At 41.4% G+C, this 18,798-nt stretch overlaps 2 protein-coding genes across 2 annotated transcripts; one reads left to right on the top strand and one right to left on the bottom strand.

Moving 5' to 3' along the window:
* The first annotated feature begins 386 nt into the window (after positions 1 to 386).
* Positions 387 to 2,211, top strand: LOC141282415 (adenosine receptor A1-like). Its single transcript, XM_073815289.1, has 2 exons — positions 387 to 730; positions 1,576 to 2,211. The coding sequence occupies exons 1-2, from the start codon at positions 396 to 398 to the stop codon at positions 2,162 to 2,164; spliced, it is 924 nt and encodes a 307-aa protein (XP_073671390.1). The 5' UTR covers positions 387 to 395; the 3' UTR covers positions 2,165 to 2,211.
* A 7,748-nt stretch (positions 2,212 to 9,959) lies between these two features.
* On the bottom strand, positions 9,960 to 11,215 carry LOC135769845 (adenosine receptor A3-like). Its single transcript, XM_065279372.2, has one exon. It carries the CDS (start codon positions 10,771 to 10,773, stop codon positions 10,042 to 10,044), a length of 732 nt encoding a protein of 243 aa, XP_065135444.1. The 5' UTR covers positions 10,774 to 11,215; the 3' UTR covers positions 9,960 to 10,041.
* Positions 11,216 to 18,798: the final 7,583 nt, after the last annotated feature.

Raw genomic sequence — 18,798 nt, 5'->3', positions numbered from 1 at the left:
AGATCGTTAAAATAGGGCCCATGATGTTGTAATCCAAGTCATAGACAGCAATGATAAGTTAGCAGACGAAATTTTTTTTATGTGCATTTCCACAAACAACGCTGTCAACAAAAGGTCCAATTATGACCAAAAGTAGCACAAAGTACTCTCAGTATGTTATTCATTTGCTTTGGCCTTAAGAAGAGATGTACAGACATTTTTTTTAACTGAACATTGAAAACTCTAAATTCTGCTGGGTTATTTTTAACACATGTTGGGTGTCCCCCATGACGCGTTCCCAGGAACTGATGACAGGATATCTCTAAATTTTAACTCACACCTACCATTTAAAGGTGTCTTTGTGGGGGAGAAGTGTTATTTTTGTCTCCACCCTTATCTCTGTATAAGCTCTTATTATGGTGGCTGTTGATGGAAGATATATTTTCATAGGTTTTGAAGTTTTTATAGCTATAGGTTGTTGTCTGGGCAATCTGCTGGTGATCTGGGCCGTGTGGAAGAGCGGAGCTCTAAATCAACCCACCTTCTGTTTGATCGTATCACTGGCGATGGCTGATTTTTTGGTTGGCTGTGTGGTTGTTCCGCTTTCTGTAGTTGAGGCGTTCAAAGTGGAAATGTCTTTCCATGTGTGTCTCTTTATAAGTTGCTTTCTCATTGTACCGCTTCAAGCCTCAGTGTTTACCCTCCTGGCTATTGCTTTGGATCGATACCTAAGAGTTTGTATTCCCTTTAGGTAAGTTTTTATTAATACCATTTTGAAAAGTAAAATATGTTTTATTAGATTCAGTGTTGAAAAAGCTAAAACAATTAACTTTGACCAATTAAAATATTCAAATGCACTGTAAAAAGTAAAAAGTTGGAACAACGTTTAAAAAATTCTTCAGTTAGTAACACTTAAAAAATATAATTTTTTTAAACTTAAAATTTTACTAAAATTTAAGTTGAAAAACTAAAAAGAAATGTAGGTGTGACCAATTGAACATTGTTAAAAATGCCTGATTTTTGTCAAATCCAGATTTTACAAATTACAATTTCAACTTTTTATAAGTTTTATAAGTTATGTCAAAGTTTTGTCAAAACTCAAAATATTAGATGAATTGCAAAACCAAGTTGTTACGCTACATTTTTATTACCAAGTTGTTATGCTACATTTTTTACAGTCATTTTTAAGTTGATCCAACTTTTCACACTGCCAGGGAAGAAAGCTACTTTAATATGTTACCAAAAAGTTAAGTGTATAATGCAAAATACAAAATAAAATCATTTAGTTGTACTCTTTCACTCTAAGTCATGTTATCGTTTATTTATCGTATATTTAATATACATTAAATGTGGTAAAAGCATGTGACTTGACGCTGAGCTCTAATTAGCTTGTCTCAGATCCGCCTGGGGCTCAGCACTGTGCGCCCCAAACCCTCCCACTTATTTTGTAAGCAAAAAAAAAATTCAGTTTTTATCTTCTACAGTAAGTAACTGGCAACCAGCTGCATAATAACAGCAATTGTTTTACAGTACTTAAAGCGTTAATGTTAGAAAAACTATTTAAATGTTTTTTGTGTTGGTTTTTTTTGCTGGCAGGTATAAGTCTATAGTAACTAAAAGACGCTCTTGGGTTCTCGCTGCTGTGTGCTGGATGTTGGCGTGTCTGCTCGGCTTCTTACCAATGTATGGATGGTACAAACCTCACACTTTGAAACGTCACAACTCCACATTAAAGTGTGAATTTACAGATGTCATTTCTCTTTCATACCTGGTCAACTTTATTTTCTTTGGTATCTTTATTCCTCTGTTGGCCATCATGGTTGCTTTCTATTGTTACATCTTTTTTAAAGTTAGATGGCTGAAGGGAAAGACGGGTATTGCTGAATCTGCTGCGTATAACCGTAAGGAACACAAACTGGCCGGCTCACTGGTTTTGGTTTTGGCTCTGTTTGTTGCATGCTGGCTTCCGTTACACATCATGCACGCCATTAATTTCTTTAGTTTCCCAATTAAACAAGTGCCTTCTGATGTCATTTATTTTGGTGTCATAGTATCTCATGTTAACTCAGTGGTCAATCCTGTTGTATACGCCCTGAGGATACCTAAGATTAAGGAGGAGTTCAGGAAAATTTGGAGAAGCCTGATTGGCCCACAGCAGCAGACTACAGAGTCATTGGAGATATAAAGTTACAGTGAAAGTCAATCAGGTTCAGTGGTGTCAATTCAACTGATTGTGTTTGGGGAACAAGCACAGAATTTAAAGAGCACATATTATGCAAAATTCACTTTTACAAGGTGTTTGGACATAAATGTGTGTTGGCAGTGTGTGAACACAAAAACCCTACAATGAAAAAAATCCCCACCCCTTTTTTATCCAAATTAAACCAAAACAGTCTCATTAGATATGCTGTTTTGATCTCTTGTTGTTAATGTGATGTCACACTGATAAAGCCCCGCCCACAGCCAATGACTGGTTAATATTCACCAAAAGCTTTTCTAAATGTGTTTGTTAGCATGTTGTAGCGCTAATGTGGCTAAAGATTAATTGTCCCAGACTAGTCACTGTCTCTTTTTTGTAAGGGGATGAGAAGCAGTAGCTCATTTGCATTTAAAGGGACACACTTGAAAACAGCACATTTTTGCTCCCATCTTAACAGGGGCATTTTGGACATTTTGACATGCAGGCTTTTATGTGATTGCTTTTATGCTTGTATTAGGTTGTATTAGTTGTAATGATTATTGCTGTTAATGTTGATTTTTTTATTGTACGGTGTCCTTGAGTGTCTAGTAAGGCTCCTATACATAAAATGTATAATAATAATAATTTTAAGACTTCACAGACATTTTCTAGGCACACCTGGGACTTATATTACTTCTTGTAAAAATGTACATTCTGTTGCTATTTGCAAAGTAGTGTAATTTTAAATATGTTAGACTTATTTTAATCTATCAGAAGTTCTCTGAAGTTTTTTTTTAATCTATATACAGTAATACGATTTTCAGGCTATTTTGTGCTTTGCCCGTTTTTTTTTTTTTTTTTTTTTCAAAGAGGAAATAACATGAAACAGTATATTTAAAAGTACTTGTAATTAATTTAAATCATGTTTTTATCATGTTATATCAAATAGAAACTTTTCAATATTTTACTGCATTTTGGCACTTGTGGATTAATAAAACTTTACAAACATGCTGGTTTCACTATACTATAGACTTTAATAATGTTTGACTGTACTGCAGTTACACAAATCTGTCAGCAGGGCTCCTTTAAACTTTTCGGAACCATTCAGAGTAAAGGATCATCTTGAGTAAAACATCTATATTTTATTAAGCACATGCAAAAGACCTGAACCAGAAGTGATGTGACCTGTTTTGCCGAATATGAAAGTTTGTTGCTCAAAACCCCCATTGTTATATTTGCAACTAACATTTTAAATCCAGTTTAAACAGTGACTGTAGCTCAACATCGCCACCAGCTGTTAGTTTAATCCATTTAAAGTACTACTAGACTGTAAAAAGTCAAAGTTGGATTAGTTTTTCAGCTTAAATGTTCTTTCTTTAAAGTGCACCTATTTCATTGATAAAAAACGTTATTTTGTGTATTTGGTATAATACAATGTGTTCACGCGGTTTATGGTTTTCGCCCGTGCGATCTTGGATGCGAGAAGTATAAGGGTTCCAGTGACGGTCACGAGCGCTGTCTTCGTGCTCAGGCATCGAGCACTCCGGGGCTGCGTTCGTGGAGAGTTTCTGTTCTCTCTGTGAGAGCATAACCCTCTTGGATTGCGGAGACGACTGTCGTTTCTATGGGAACGCTGTCCGCGCCTTTGCAGTGCTGACGCCGCCATGGTGCGGCTGTCAAGCGCTCGCAGGGCGCCCTTCGCGTCACTACGCTGAGTAGGACGGAGGATGCGTCCTCCACCTACCGGCCTTCTCATCCTCAGCCGGTTGAGGCTCCGGTGGAGACTGCAGAGTCGTGTTCTACGATGTCTGCCGAATCCATTGGACCTCCTTCTGGTCCCGTCACTTCTGCAGCATCAGAGGGGTGTCCATTTTTCCTCCGAGGCAGAGTCGTTCCGGAGATGGCGGCCGTGCCCGCTCGAGCGGCGGAGACGGTAGAGTTGGAAAGGTTAACCCCTCTCCGCCCGAACCGTCCCGCCCACATGATTGGTACTTCGGAGCTGCTCGGGCCTCTCGGTCCTCTCCTCCTGTGCCTTTCTTTCCCGACGGCACGAAGAGCTGACGTGATTTGCGGCCGTCCGGCCGTTCAGCTTTCACCCCTCACCTCCCTCGCCAACGGAGCCGCTAAGGGCGGGGACCCCTTCAGTGGAGCGGGATGCGTTCCTGGAGGGACCACCCAACCTTCCCTCCCGTGTTTGTAGACAGTCGTCCGGTTACGGACGCTGCCCGTCAGGCATGCCGGAGAGGCGGCTTCGGCCCTGCACGCAATAACGTTGCTGCAGGCTCACCAAGGATTTACGAGGGAGACCGCGACCTTCAGTCGTGCGATGTCCACCACAGTGGTTCAAGATCGCCACCTTTGGCTGTGTCTGGCTGACATGACGGACGCAGGCGAGAACAACTTCTTTAATGCTCCTGTCTCACAGACCGGCCTCTTCGGCGAGGCCGTGGAGTCGTACCGCTCCGCTGCGCAGACTGAGGCGATCTCCTAGGTCATGCCCCGGCGAAGGAAAGCTGCCCTTGGTCCACCACGCCGGCTCCTCAGTCTGCCTCTCGCCGTCGGCGTCCTGCGGCGACCACCTCCGTTCCCCTCCTCGGACCCCATCTCGGCAGCGCAGGGGAACCGGTCGTCAGCAGCTCGCCCCGCCCGCTTAGCCGCTTCCCGTGAAATTCGGGAGTTTAAGTGGCCAGTGAAGGGCGACTCTTCAGGAGATGGGGCTCCTTCCCCCGATAGAGGGTCGGGTGGAAAATCCTTGGTTTGCATATGTTCCACCGGCTGTTCGGCCGGTACCCACTTAACCACACATAAGAGTGCATTCCTCTTCCCTCTCTGGGTCTCCGGAGGATCGAGAGAGCTGTGAGCGGGTCCACACCAGCTCCCCTACCTCTCCTCTATCGCCAGCGGGTGACCTGAGGAGTCCGAGCTCTCCGCTGAGGAGACCGGACCACCAGCACCCTCATCGGAGTCTGCGCTCTCCGTAGAGGAGACCAGATGACCGTTACCCTCAGCGGGCTCAGGTCAGTGTCACACACACATACTGTAGATGTTTATGCTGTCACAGCAGACGCACCGGCAGTCCCACCTGTCTCGCTTCGCTGCCCCACCGCGGGTACTTCGGTAGTGTCGTTATTTCTCCTCGTACGGTGCCTGGGTGCTTGGCTTCAGTTCCCAGCCCGTTTCGTTGGGTTTTACGCACGATCCGCCTCGGTTACGAATCCGGCACTCCCCAAAATTCGGGCTTTCGTTTCACTGTGGTGAAAGCGTCCGATGCACATGTACTGCGTGCAAAGGTCGATATCCTGTTGGCGAAGGATGTTCGAGCCGGTCCCTCTTACCGAGATGATGATGATAAGGTTTTTTCCAGCCTTTATCTCATAGTACCCAAAATACGCGGCGGGTTACGATCGATTTGATTTACGCACCGGCGCTACGAAGGTGTTCTTTTTGGATGATAACGCCGAGGCTCGTATTTCAATATTCAGATCGGTTTGCAGCCTTAGACCTGTAAGACGTGTACTTTATGTGTCCATCTCCCCTCGCTTTAGACCGTTTTTTCGCTCTGCGTCGTGGGGTGGGCATATTAATACTGAGTACACCATTCGAGCTGTCTCTCTCTCTCTCCGTGTCTCCGTGTGCTAGTCATGGCATTAAAATATCAGAGAGAGAGCGTTGTTCGCATTCTGCTTTTATGTACGTCGACTTATAATAGCCCGTTCTTAGCAGACGTACGCGAACACAGAGAGTTAATGCTTCGGCATCTCGCTCGTTTAAGTCTTCAGGTCGACTGGGAAAGAGCAACTTTGCCCCGTGCAGAGGATCCTTTTTCTCAGTATGGAAATAAGACTCGATCGACTAATTGGCGTGTTTTATAAGAGCGCGCAACCTAGTCAGTTCTGACTTGCCTCGGTTTAATTCGAGGGAAGTATGAGGTCCCTCTGAAACAATTTCAGAAGCTCCTGGACATATGACAGCATGCTGCGGCTGTGACATCCGCCCGAGCTGCTTCATATGAGACCGCTTCAGCGTTGGCTTACGATCGAGTCTCGAGGAGAGCGTGGCACACCGACATACACCGTGTAAACATTACACCTGCGTGTCAATTTTTCCCCGTGGTAGACCCGGCATTTCCGATAGAAGATGTGCCCCTGAGGGGTCTCCTGGCATTCTGTATATTGCAATGCCCTCAGCACGGGATGATCAGCCACGTATGACGGGCTTGCAGTCTCAGGGGTGTGCATAGCACCCCAACTGCCGCAAGCGGTGCGCTGTATATCTGGGACTTGTACGCTCCGCTATGGAGATGCGAGGGAAGGATGTATTAGCCGACACCAATAACATTGCGACTGTTGCGTTATTTACCGTTAAGGCGGTTTTGCGCTCTCGTCACCTGTCGCATCTCGCTCGTCATCTCCTCCTTTGGAGTCAGAAGCATCTGAGGTCCCTTCGTGCCATTTACATCCCGGGTTCGCTCAATACAGCGGCAGACGCGCTTCCCGAGCTGCGCCCCCGGCGAATGGCGACTCCACCTCCAGACGGTCCAGCTAATTTGGAAGAAGTTCGGTTGTGCGTAGATAGATCTGTTTGCGTCGCCGGACGATACCCACTGTCGCCTATTTTATTCACTAACCGAGGGCAGCCTCGGCGTGGATGCGTTGGCACACAGCTGGCCGCGGGGGGTGCGTAAATACGCATTCCTTCCAGTGAGCTTTATTGCGCAGACACTGTGCAAAGTCAGGCAGGACGAGGAGAGCCTTTTATTAGTCGCCCCGTACTGGACTACCAGGAATTGGTTTTCAGAGTTAATGCTCCTCGCGACAGCCCCTCCCTGACGATTTCCCCTGAGGAAAGACTTTCTTTCTCAAGGAAGGGGCACATTATGGCACCCGCGCCCCGACCTGTGGGATTTCCATGTATGGTCGTTGAGCGCGCGCAAGGTTTAGGTGATTTATCGCAAGCGGTATCTAACACCATCAACGCGGTTCGAGCACCGTCCACAAGACGGGCTTACGCGCTTAAAGAAACCTTTTTCGTCACCCGGTGCTCTTCGCAACGCGAGGACCCCAGAGAATGCCCATTAACATTGTGCTTTTATATCTTTAACATAGGTTAGATGGTAGGCTGTCCCTCCGCCATTAAAGTTGATATCGCCGCTATTTCTGCTAATCACTCTCTTATCAACGGCAGATCAGTTGGCCAGCATGATTTAATTATTACATTTTAAGAGGCGCTCGCAGGCTAAACCCCTCGCGCCCTCCCTCTTTCCTCCTGAGACCTGTCCATGGTGCTGAAGCCTTCAGGTCTCCCTTTTGAGCCTTTGCAGTCTACGAGTCTGATGTTTTTATCAATGAAAACTCTGACCCTGATAGCATTGGCCTCCATGAAGAGAGTAGGGGATTTACATGCATTCTCTGTTGACGATTCGTGCTTTTAGTTTGGTCCTGCTGTCTCACTGAGACCCAGACCAGGCTACGTGCCCAAAGTTCCCACCACTCCCTTCAGAGATAAGGTGGTGAGCTTGCAAGCGCTGCCCCCGGAGGACGCAGACCCAACCATGGCTTTGTTGTGCCCCGTACGCGCACTGCGACTCTACGTGGATCGCACGCAAAGCCTCAGGACCTCAGACCAGCTCTTTGTTTGTTATGGTGGCCAGCAGAAAGGGAAAGCTGTCACTAAGCAGAGGATGTCTCATTGGATAGTTGATACTATCGCCCTGGCTTATAATCTTCAGGGTATTCCTTGCCCCTTTAATTTGAGAGCGCACTCCACACGGAGTGTTGCTTCATCTTGGGCTTTAGCTCGTGGTTCCTCGCTAACAGACATCTGTAGAGCTGCTGGTTGGGCGACACCTAATACGTTCACTAGATTTTACAGTGTTCGTATCGAGCCTGTATCCTCTCGTGTTCTTTCCTCACCAGGGGGAGCACGGAGAGCAGTCTCGCAGGTCGGCTTGCAGCCTCCAACTGATGCTTCATAACTGTGTCAGTATGGAAGGCCTTCAGAACAAAAATGCGTAATGGTTTGAATTGTTCTTCCTCCGCTGCCTTGGCAGCCTTTGTTGCGGAGCATTGGCTGTCAGCCTTTCACTAGCTGTATCCTCGCGAACCTACGTGTCTGGCTCGGGCTCCACATTGTGTCCCACCGGGTTCCTTTGTGAGTATTTTTCCGTGGGGTTAATCCTACCAGCCCACGTTTCCCTTAGCAGAGCACTGCTTTGCTTACACAGCCACGGCTGTCTTTATTCCTCAACTACGGTTGACTTCGCCCACCATTAGCCCTTAACAGGGTGGTGGCTTCCGCAGCGTTCCTATCCCGCTCAGGTAGGGCGCTTCCCAGTCGCTGGCACTTCTGTGGGGTTAAAGGAACATCTAGTGCCCGGCCTTCTGCCTTAAAACCTATCTCCTCCTCCTTAAGTGGAACCGGAGGGCTTTACGCAGACACTGGAAGAGGTCAGCCCCTAGTGGCGTTTTGGTAGGGATTCCCAATTCGTCGGTCACGACGTGACGTCGTAGTGACCGACTGAAAGGGAACGTCTCGGTTACGGATGTAACCCTCGTTCCCTGAAGGAGGGAACGGAGACGTCACGTCCCGTCGCCACAGGGCTGCTCCCTGCTGTTTATCGACCGGTCACTTTCTCCCGGCTTTCTCAGCGAAAAGAAGCTAATTTCCCTATTTGCACCTGCTGCTTATAAAGGCACCTGGCGGGGCGGCGCCAGCATTATGCAAATATCTCAATGCCAAGTTCATTGGCGTTTTAGTAGTATACGAAGCAGATTGGTCTCTCTAAGCGAGTTCCCAATTCGTCGGTCACGACGTGACGTCTCCGTTCCCTCCTTCAGGGAACGAGGGTTACATCCGTAACCGAGACGTTTTATTGTCAACAGTCTTAAAGTCGGCATGAAATGCAATTATTTTCCCTGTAGTGACGTATATCTGAGTAAAACAGCATCTGAAACTAAAAAAGGTAGGGCGGGACTTGAATTAGTCCATCGGGAACTGATTGGATCATTTGTAGTTGGGTCATGTTGCTAATTGATCTTTTCCCGGGCCCGCAGGTGCCATAGCTCGTGATCGGAAGTAAAGAGGAATCAATTCTTATGAGAAGAGAAGGAGATTAGCATTTTTTGATTAAAGGTTATGAGGGCACATGAATTTTTTAAATAACAATGAAGCTCAAAGATAAGTCATTTGTAATAAGTACCACATTATTTCCCAAAAATTTATAGTTTTAAATGTCAATTTCATTGTGACTTTAACAAAAAATGTATTCGCTCAACACTTATGGAAACTTTGTTAAATCTTAGGTGATGCCGGCCCGATGCCGGCCCCAAACTACCAAGGTTACATCAGTCAAGAAATCTTTTTACGGTATCCAAAGTTTTCTGTATAAAAATAAACCATACAGTACAAAAAAATTTTTTTAAGCATACAAAGTATACTTTTATTTTAGCACAAGAAAGTATATTAAATACATTTTAAATTGTGATTAACAACAATCAAATCTCAAGTAAAATATAGATACATAGTACAAATTTTATTATTTTAATATACCAAACTTTAGATTAGGTAATCATTAGTCTGGCAGTTTATCAAAATTGACCTAGATTAACTTATCAAAAATATCTACATAACAGTTTTTTCAGCAGTGTAGTACTCGAGGAATTTCCTAAATGTGTTTTTTAAAACTTAAGCATGTGTGTTATGAGCAGAAATAATAGCAGGCTATGTTTTAAAGTTTTTGCAATAAAGCTGATATCAGTCTTCTATTTGCAGACATATTCAGGAAACTACGATATTGCTTAAAAAAATCTAGTAATATATCAGTATATCATTTATATCAACATTTACAGTATGCATATTACTAGAGATTACATAACCGTCCCATGCTAAAGATCTTGACTAATGGTCAAAACCACCTCCGGTGTTTGAGCATTTTTCACTTTATACCTGAAGTTACTGTTGGAGCTGGTAGCGGTTTTATCCAAGTTCTGGCTGTTTTGATCAGTGTTTTGCTTCCAGCTTATGAGCTTCATCAAGATGTTTTTATATGCAGTCTTAATCTTTGGGACCTTGAAAGCGTACACTATTGGGTTAACTGCAGAGTTGCCGTGAGAAAGTAGAATACCTATGTGAAAGACAAGAGGCGGCATGTTTAGACTCGGGTAAAAATAATTCAACGTGTTCATTATGTGAATCGGGAACCAGCAAATAACAAACAGAGCCAACACTAAAGCCAGCGAGCTGGCCAATCTCTGCTCTTTCTGGAGAAAGGACGTGGACTCTGCAGCTTGACCGATTCCTCTTCTCAGTTGTTTAGATATCGTACAGAAGATATACAAATAGAGGACGAACATGACCACAGTGGGTGGGAGGACGCAAACGAAAAAGAAGAAGTTGACCAGGTACGACGGTGGAATGACTGCAACAAACTTGCAAGTGAAGTTTGAGGTGCCGTTTGTTGTGGGGTCTTTGTTGTGCCATCCAAACAGGGGAATGAAACCCAGAAAAGAAGCGGAAACCCAACAGACGGTGACTGCTGCCCACAGTTTCTGTTTTTGGATCGCTCCTCTGTACCTGAAAATAAGAGGAAATTTACTGCTGGCTTCATTAAACATCATAAGTCAGTATCCTATAACATTTCTGGAAGAAGTTTCATAAGCGTGTTCCTTTTTTTTTTAGTTAATGACTGTTCTGTTGCAATTTACCTTTGTACTACAAACAATGGTCAGGAGGATGTCAAATTCATATTTCTTACTGTGCGACTTTGTTGCAGAGTATCGCCCATCTCTTTCAGTGAGGTTGTTATGAGGCGTTCCTAATTTTGGTTGTCCTTGTAACAACTATAAACAAATGAGTAATCATCCTCTCAGTAAAGCCGCGGTCACACTAGACTTTGAGCATGCAAGTATTTGACGGATGTTGCTACGTGGAGCAGCTCATCAATATGATCTTTGGCTTCATCCATTTGTGCTTTTCTCTCAGTAGAGAAAGGTCACGCAGTAACACACTGGTTTTGTACTGGCCACAATGCTCCACGTTATACGAATTCGCAAAAATTAAACGAAAGACTATATAAAAATAAAAGTCCACGGCTTAACTGATGAGACAAGGATGATGTGAACTCCACCGCTTCACTCTCATTGGTTGTACCTCCTAAAAAGTCACCTATCCTTTAACTTTAACTCTTCTCAACTTCGTCACATAGCCGGACAGTCGCTGTCACTCGTGTCGCCGGACATCGAGCAAGCTTCCATTGAAATGAATGAGATTGTGTCGCTTCGCCATTGCTAGTCATTGGCAGTGTGCACGTAGCTTTATACTTTTTTTTGTGTTTGTTTGTTTCATATCCCTAACCCCAGGTACACATAAAACTCCTTGTACACATATATTTAAAGGATAATTCTGGTATTTAACACTTTGAGTCTCATTTCTGGTTTATTTTGGATGAACTACAGTGATGGACACTGAAATTTTGACAATGGGTCGTGTCTTGACTTTTTGACTCGTTTAGAAGCGTCTCTTGACTGCTTCAGAATGGAAGTCAATGACCATGCACAAACATGTCATTAAAACAACACTTAACGTTCATTTTCAAAACTGTACTACTCACCGAGTGGTTCGTGGTGTTCGTTGATGATTAAAAACAAATATATTGGCGCAATGTATGATTTCAATCCGTGTTATTTGCTATAGTGGAAATTTTTTTTCAGATGCAACCGCGTATATACTTCTGCTCTATATTTGAGTCTGAAGCGTTAGCACACTCCCGACCACTTGATGGAGACAACCACTTTGCCATACAAGTACGCTCGGTGTCTAGCATATAGACAGTCACAATTGAGCTCAACTTCAAACCTAAGGCTGGTCACTGAGCCATCAAATATTGGAAAAATTTATTTTAACCGAGCAAAAAAACTACAACCACATGTAAACAGACCCCTTTTCTGTTTCCAGATAAATCAGCGAGCAATGAGTCTTCCAAGAGAAGTCACTGGAATTTTACAAAATTTCAAATAAAACACGACAGAAACTGTATTTCGCAACACAACTTGTTTTTAATCATCAATGAACACCACGAACCACTTGGTGAATAGCACAGTTTTGAAAATGAACGTTAAGTGTTGTTTTAATGACATGTTTGTGCATGGCCATTGACTTCTATTCTGAAGCAGTCAAGAGACGCTTCAAACTCAAGACACGACCCATTGTCAAAATTTCAGTGTCCATCACTGTAGTTCATCTTAAATAAACCAGAAATGAGACTCAAAGTGTTAAATACCGGAATTATCCTTTAACTTTTATGAAAGGTAACTAGGTACATAACACTGATTTTACTAACCTGATCACTGGATTAGGGCTGAACTTATTACTTGAGTTAAAATTTTACTGCTATAGATTAGTGGAGATGCACAGATCAGCTCTAACGTCAGAGAACCCTGTTATAATAAATCCACCTGACACCCAGGCACGCAAAATTCTGATTTTCTCTCATTTATATATCCGCACCCTAAATCTCACATTATTGTCTCATTACTGTGACAGACATATGGTTAATATCTTTTTAAATGAACATGTTTTTAAAGTAATTGTGCCTGTCACACACATAAAGGCAGTTTGCAGCTGTTTTTTCAACTTACATTTTTCAGTGAAAGTGAGAAATTATATGGGGAAAAATTACTTCAATTGGTAACATAAAAAAAATGTAAAAAAAACCCAACTTTTTAGGCATTACAAATCGAAATAATTTTACAATTTTTCTCACCTTTATTTTCTAAAAAAAAAATTAAGTTAACAAAACTTAATTTTTAAAGTGTTACCAATTAAAATATTTTGTTTAAGATGATCAAACTTTCACTTTTTATAGTGCATTGTTGGGTCAAATATAAACATTTTCTGGTTTAATGTAACCCAACAGCTGAGTTTGTCCCTTTTTGACCCAAAGCTGTGTTGAAAATAACTTTTGCATTGCAAATAATGCAATTTAATATTTATATTAATATTTATATTTCAAAATATTTAAACATTTTCTAGGTTAGTCTTATATACCTGTAAAAACTGTAACTTTACTAAATGAACTAACCTGAGAGGATTATGGACACGCAGGAATCGATCCACAGCAATAGCGAGCAGGGAATGAACGGAGGCTTGGGTCAACACAATGAGCACGCAGCTGATGAACAGACAAGTGTAAAATCTCGTCTGTACTCCTCGCTCAATTAACACAGCCAGAGGTACAACCAAAGCCCCCACCAGAAAATCAGCCACAGCCAGTGATACAACAAAGCAGAATGTGGTCTTACTAAGAGCCCGGCTTGACCAGACGGCCCAAATCACCAGCAGATTTCCAAAACAACATGCTATAGCGATAAAAACCTCAGAGACCGTATAGATCATCTTCTCACTGTCAGACATGATGAAACAGAAGGAAAGAAACACAAGAGGAACTCAGTTGTGACAATGGTGGGTTCAGTGACTTACTTTTCAAAATATACAGATACAGAAGCAGGGGCGGAGCTCATTTGCTGGGATAACATGGATCATCAGGTTTTCGTGCAGAAAATTAAATAGCAAATATGTCACAATTTTCACCAATGCATTGATTGACACTTTCTGATCCCGCCTTCTCTTTCACTTCTTCTCACTGCAAAAAATCACATTCAACATGCAGGCATTTAAAACCAAATTTTTTTAGGTGTTAACAACTGACATTTTAAAGAATAGTTCATTAGATTTGAGTACTAAAAGCTTGTGTCCTCACTTTTCAAGTAAAAGATGGTAGATCAAAGAAAAACTGCCAATAGTAATAAAATTTTAAATGTAATGTAAATGTAAAATGAATTATGCAGCATGGTTACTCAAACTAAAAATAGAAAACTATACTAATATAAAGATATAAAGTTTGACTTAAGTCCTCCTCCAGTAGGAACTGATGGCCGGATATCTCTTTTCATTTGAAGTTTACATCCACTGTATCTAAAATTGTCTTTGTGAGTGAGAAGTGTTACATTTACATTTAGTCAATGGAAGAAGTCATTTAGTCACGCTTTTGTAAGGCTATTTTCATATCCTGACACCAAATGACTGGATCCACAAGGGGAGCCATTTTCTAAAAACATTTCATTCTTGTTGAATCTGAAACCTCTCTCAAAGAATTCACACCTACGCCCGACACGACCACCCCACGTGCGGAGACAGAAGGGTCACACCCACTTTCTCATCTCCCCATCCTTATTCTCTCAATCCAAACTGTATATGAAATGCTACCTTCTACATGCACAAAGAATCTGAATCTGGTCTTGTTGGGTATCATATAAAATGTTTCAATGCAAGTGGTACAATTAGTGAACCGCTAATATAACAACAGAATTTAATTTAAGCAAACTTAACTCAAGGTTGATAGACACCTCCCATCTTAGACATAAACCAATCACCCACTGTATGCAAATTAAGGACATCCCAGAGTTTACATTAACCAATCCGTACCAAATTCCTACATGCTTTGTTCTCTCTGGATATGTAAGTGAGGTTTGTAAATGGTTCACAGGGATTTTCTATATTTAAAAATTAACCCCATTATGCTGCTTTGGGGAATCTGTAGGCAGATCTTGGCAATGTTTTTTCGTTTGATTGTTTCATATTTGAATTGGATTGTAAATTGACTTCTGAATTATGATTTTCCTACCTGGCTAATAAATTGTTATGTTTGACCTTATTCCGTGTTGCTCTGTAAATGTTGACACTGAAAAACATATTTGAAACCATTTTAAAGATATTGCAGCATGAATTATGCAGCATGGTTACTAAAACTAACAATAGAAAATTATTACTAATATAAAGCCTGTTTACACCTGGTGTGAGATGCATTTTGGTCAATCGAATCACAAGTGGACAACGCTAAATACAGCGGATTATTTATTTCATTTCATTTTGCAAGCGTTTGAAGATGTACACGCTTATTTCATCAATAGCTCTGAAATATCAGAGAAAGTTCTTAGAAATACAGCAGTGAAAATAAGTATTTGACACATCAGCATTTTTATGAGTAAGGGGATTTCTAAGTGGGCTATTGACACAAAATTTCCACCAGATGTAACCATCAAGCTAAGTATTAAATTCATAAAAAGAAATCAGAACATTTAAGTATACAAGTTGAGTCATAATAAATAAAATGTGAAATGACACAGGAAATAAGCACTGAACACACTTTATTTAATACGTTGTAGAAAAGCCTTTGTTGGCGATTACAGCTTCTAGACGCCTCCTGTATGGAGAGACCAGTCGTCTGCATTGCTCAGGAGTGATTCTGGCCCATTCTTCCACACAGATGGTCTTTAAATCTTGAAGGTTCCTTGGGCCTCTTTTATGAACTGTGATCTTCAGTTCTCTCCATAGATTTTCTATGGGATTTAGTTCAGGTGATTGACTGACCTCTTCATTGTTTCCTTGGCCTTGTGTTTGGGATCATTGTCTTGCTGAAATGTCAACCCTCTTTTCATTTTCAGCTTTCTGGTAGATGGCAGCAGATTTTTATCCAGAATGTCCCGGTAGATTTCTCCATTCATCCTGCCTTCAATAATATGAAGTCTGCCAGTACCCCTTGCTGAAAAGCAGCCCCAAACCATGATGCTTCCACCCCCAAAATTAACTGTTGGTACAGTATGGTGTTCTTAGGGTGGTGGGCAGTGCCATTTCTTCTCCAAATATGGTGTGTAGAATTACTGCCAAAAGTTAAATTTTGCTGGTCATCTGACCATACTATAGTCTCCCAATTATCCACAGGCTTCTCCAGATGCTCTTTTGCAAACTTTAACCGAGCCTCAACATGCTTTTTGTTCAGAAATGGAGTCTTGTGTGGTGAGCATGCATGACTACTTGTGTTCAGTGCATTGCTTATAGTTTTCTTTGAAACAACAGTACCTGCTGATGCAAGGTCTTCCTGAAGTTCTGCCCGAGTGGTTCTTGGCTCTTGGAGAACTCTCCTGATTATTATTTGGACTCCTTGGACAGGGATCTTACGTGGAGCACCTGATCGTGGCCGGTTTATGGTAAAGTGATGCTCCTTGTATTTCTGGATAAGTGCCCCCACAGTGCTCACAGGAACATTTAGCATTCTGGAAATGCACCTATAACCATTTCCCCATTCAACGACAAGATTCCGAAGATCTTGAGAGAGTTCTTTGCTACCCATCATGAAGTCTTTCCTGTGTGCCTCCTGGGTAATGAGAAGCCTTTATATGCCATCAATTATGACTAAAGCAGCTGATATTAATTAGTACTGATAGGGCGCAGGGTTTCTCTCTTAATACTGAAAGATTTCAGGTGTTCTCCTGGCTTTCTATGCCATTTTGCACCTTGTTCTCTTCATGTGTTCAATACGTATTTCCTGTGTCATTTCACTTTATTTATTATGACTCAACTTGTATACTTAAATGTTCTGATTTCTTTGTATGTGTCACAAAATAGCCCACTTAGAAATCACCTTACTGATTAAAATGCTGATGTGTCAAATACTTATTTTCCCAGCTGTACATGTACAAAACATGCAGCATGTCAACACAAGCAGCAGATTCTGACATAAAAGTGTGCGTCAATTTAAACCCATAATTTCTCCCGCTTTCAGAGGACCTCACCCACAAACCACCCAACTTCAAATTAATCAGGACAGAAGTGGTTAAAGTGGAAAAAATACAGATTAAAATACCAGGTGGAAACATCTCTCTCTTGTCTTCTTGTGATCTGAAGGACCAAAACGCATCTTAAATACCAGGTATTAGCTACCCCATAGATATAGGGGCAGTTTCAGGGGTTAAGCCCAGTCCTAGACTAACTTAAATGTTAGTGTTGTCTTGATCGAAAACAACTTGCTCTGACATATCTTAACATATATCATTGCGAGTGTTGTTTCTCAATATGCACACCAGTAGTGTTTATTTAAAAATTATGCTTTTAAAAATGACTTAAATACCCTCATTTAACTAAGGCCTAGTCATGGCTTAACCTAATCCCTTTCTGGGAATCCACCCCATAAAGTTTGACTTAGGCCCTCCAGTAGGAACTGATGACCGGATATCCTTTTTCATGTGATTTTCACACCTATCTAAAGTTGTCTTTGTGGGTGAGAAGTGTTATTTTTGTCTGCACTCTCTTGCTCTTCCTACTCTTACTATGATGGCTATTGATGGAAGATATAGTTTCATAAGTCATAGCCACTTTCTGATCCTGCCTCTTCTTCCCCCTTGTTCTCACGGCAAAAAAATCACGTTCAGCATGCAGCCATGACGTTGTAATAAAAGTCATAGCATAGGAATGATAAGTCAGTAGACGTAAAATGTTTTATGTGCATTTTCACAAACAATGCCACCAAAAAAAAAATGACCAAAAGTTGCACAAAGTAATGTCATACATTCGCTATGGCCTAAAAGTGGGATGCACAACATTTTTTAAATTAAAACTCTAAATTCTGCTAATTTATTCTTAGACTAATGCTGGGTAAATATTGGACAGAATATTGCCCCCCCTCCAGTTATGTATGCTCTGGCGATGACCCTGCCCTTCAGTAGGAACTGATGACAGGATATCTTTTCTTTGAACTCACACCTACTATAAAGTTGTCTTTGTGGGTGGGAAGTGTTATATCTCTGTATAAGCTCTTATTATGATGGCTGTTGATGGAAGATATATTTTCATAGGTTTTGAAGTTCTTATAGCTATAGGTTGTTGTCAGGGCAATCTGCTGGTGATATGGGCCATGTGGAAGAGCCTACACCTACTATTTGATCGTATCACTGGCGATGGTTGATTTTTGGTTGGCTGTGTGGTTGTTCTGCTTTCTATAGTCGATGGCGGTCAACATTGAAATGTCTTTCCAAGCGTGTCTCTTTATATATTGCATTCTCATTGTACTGCTTCAAACCTTAGTGCTCACCCTCCTGGCTATTGCTTTGGATCGATACCTGAGAATTTGTATTCCCTTCAGGTGAGTTTTTATTTTAAGACTATGAAATACTCTTATTGTTTTACAGCCATTCCACAGAACTTTAATAAACTAGTTGCCTAAGATTGATTAATACCAACTGTAAAAAATTTGCTGTAATTATGCAGCTGGTTGCCAGTAACTTACTGTAGAAGATACATGTAAAGACTGAAAATGTTTCATGTTCATTTAACTTTGAACAAACTGTTGCCAGTAAATAACATAAATGTAAAATCTACAGTAAGTTACTGGCAGCTAGTTGCCAGTAATACTATAATTTCTACAGAATTTTTTTACAGTTTGAAAAGTAAAATATGTTTTATTAGATTCAGTGTTGAAACAGCTAAAAAACTTTTACAAGTTTTGACAAATTACAATATTCAAGTGCACTTTTAACTTACTTAAAATGTGACTAAAATTTAGTTAAAAAAAAAACCTAAAATGAAATGTAGGTGTTACCAATTGAACATTGTTAAAAATACAGCATTTTTGTCAAATCAACATATTTTTATGTTACATTAACTTAACAAATTAAGTTAAACAATTTCAAATTAAAATATTAGATTTTTATTAGATAATTGAATGGCAAAACCAAGTTGTTTAACATGAAGCATTTTTAGTACAATAAAGTAAGTTTTTAAGTTGATCTGGGGCTGTGGGAAAAAAAAAC

This window comes from Paramisgurnus dabryanus, chromosome 7 (assembly GCF_030506205.2).
Source record: "Paramisgurnus dabryanus chromosome 7, PD_genome_1.1, whole genome shotgun sequence".
NCBI classification, from domain to species: domain Eukaryota; kingdom Metazoa; phylum Chordata; class Actinopteri; order Cypriniformes; family Cobitidae; genus Paramisgurnus; species Paramisgurnus dabryanus.
Note: the sequence above shows the minus strand (reverse complement) of the source record. Positions and strands in the feature narration are given on the sequence as shown.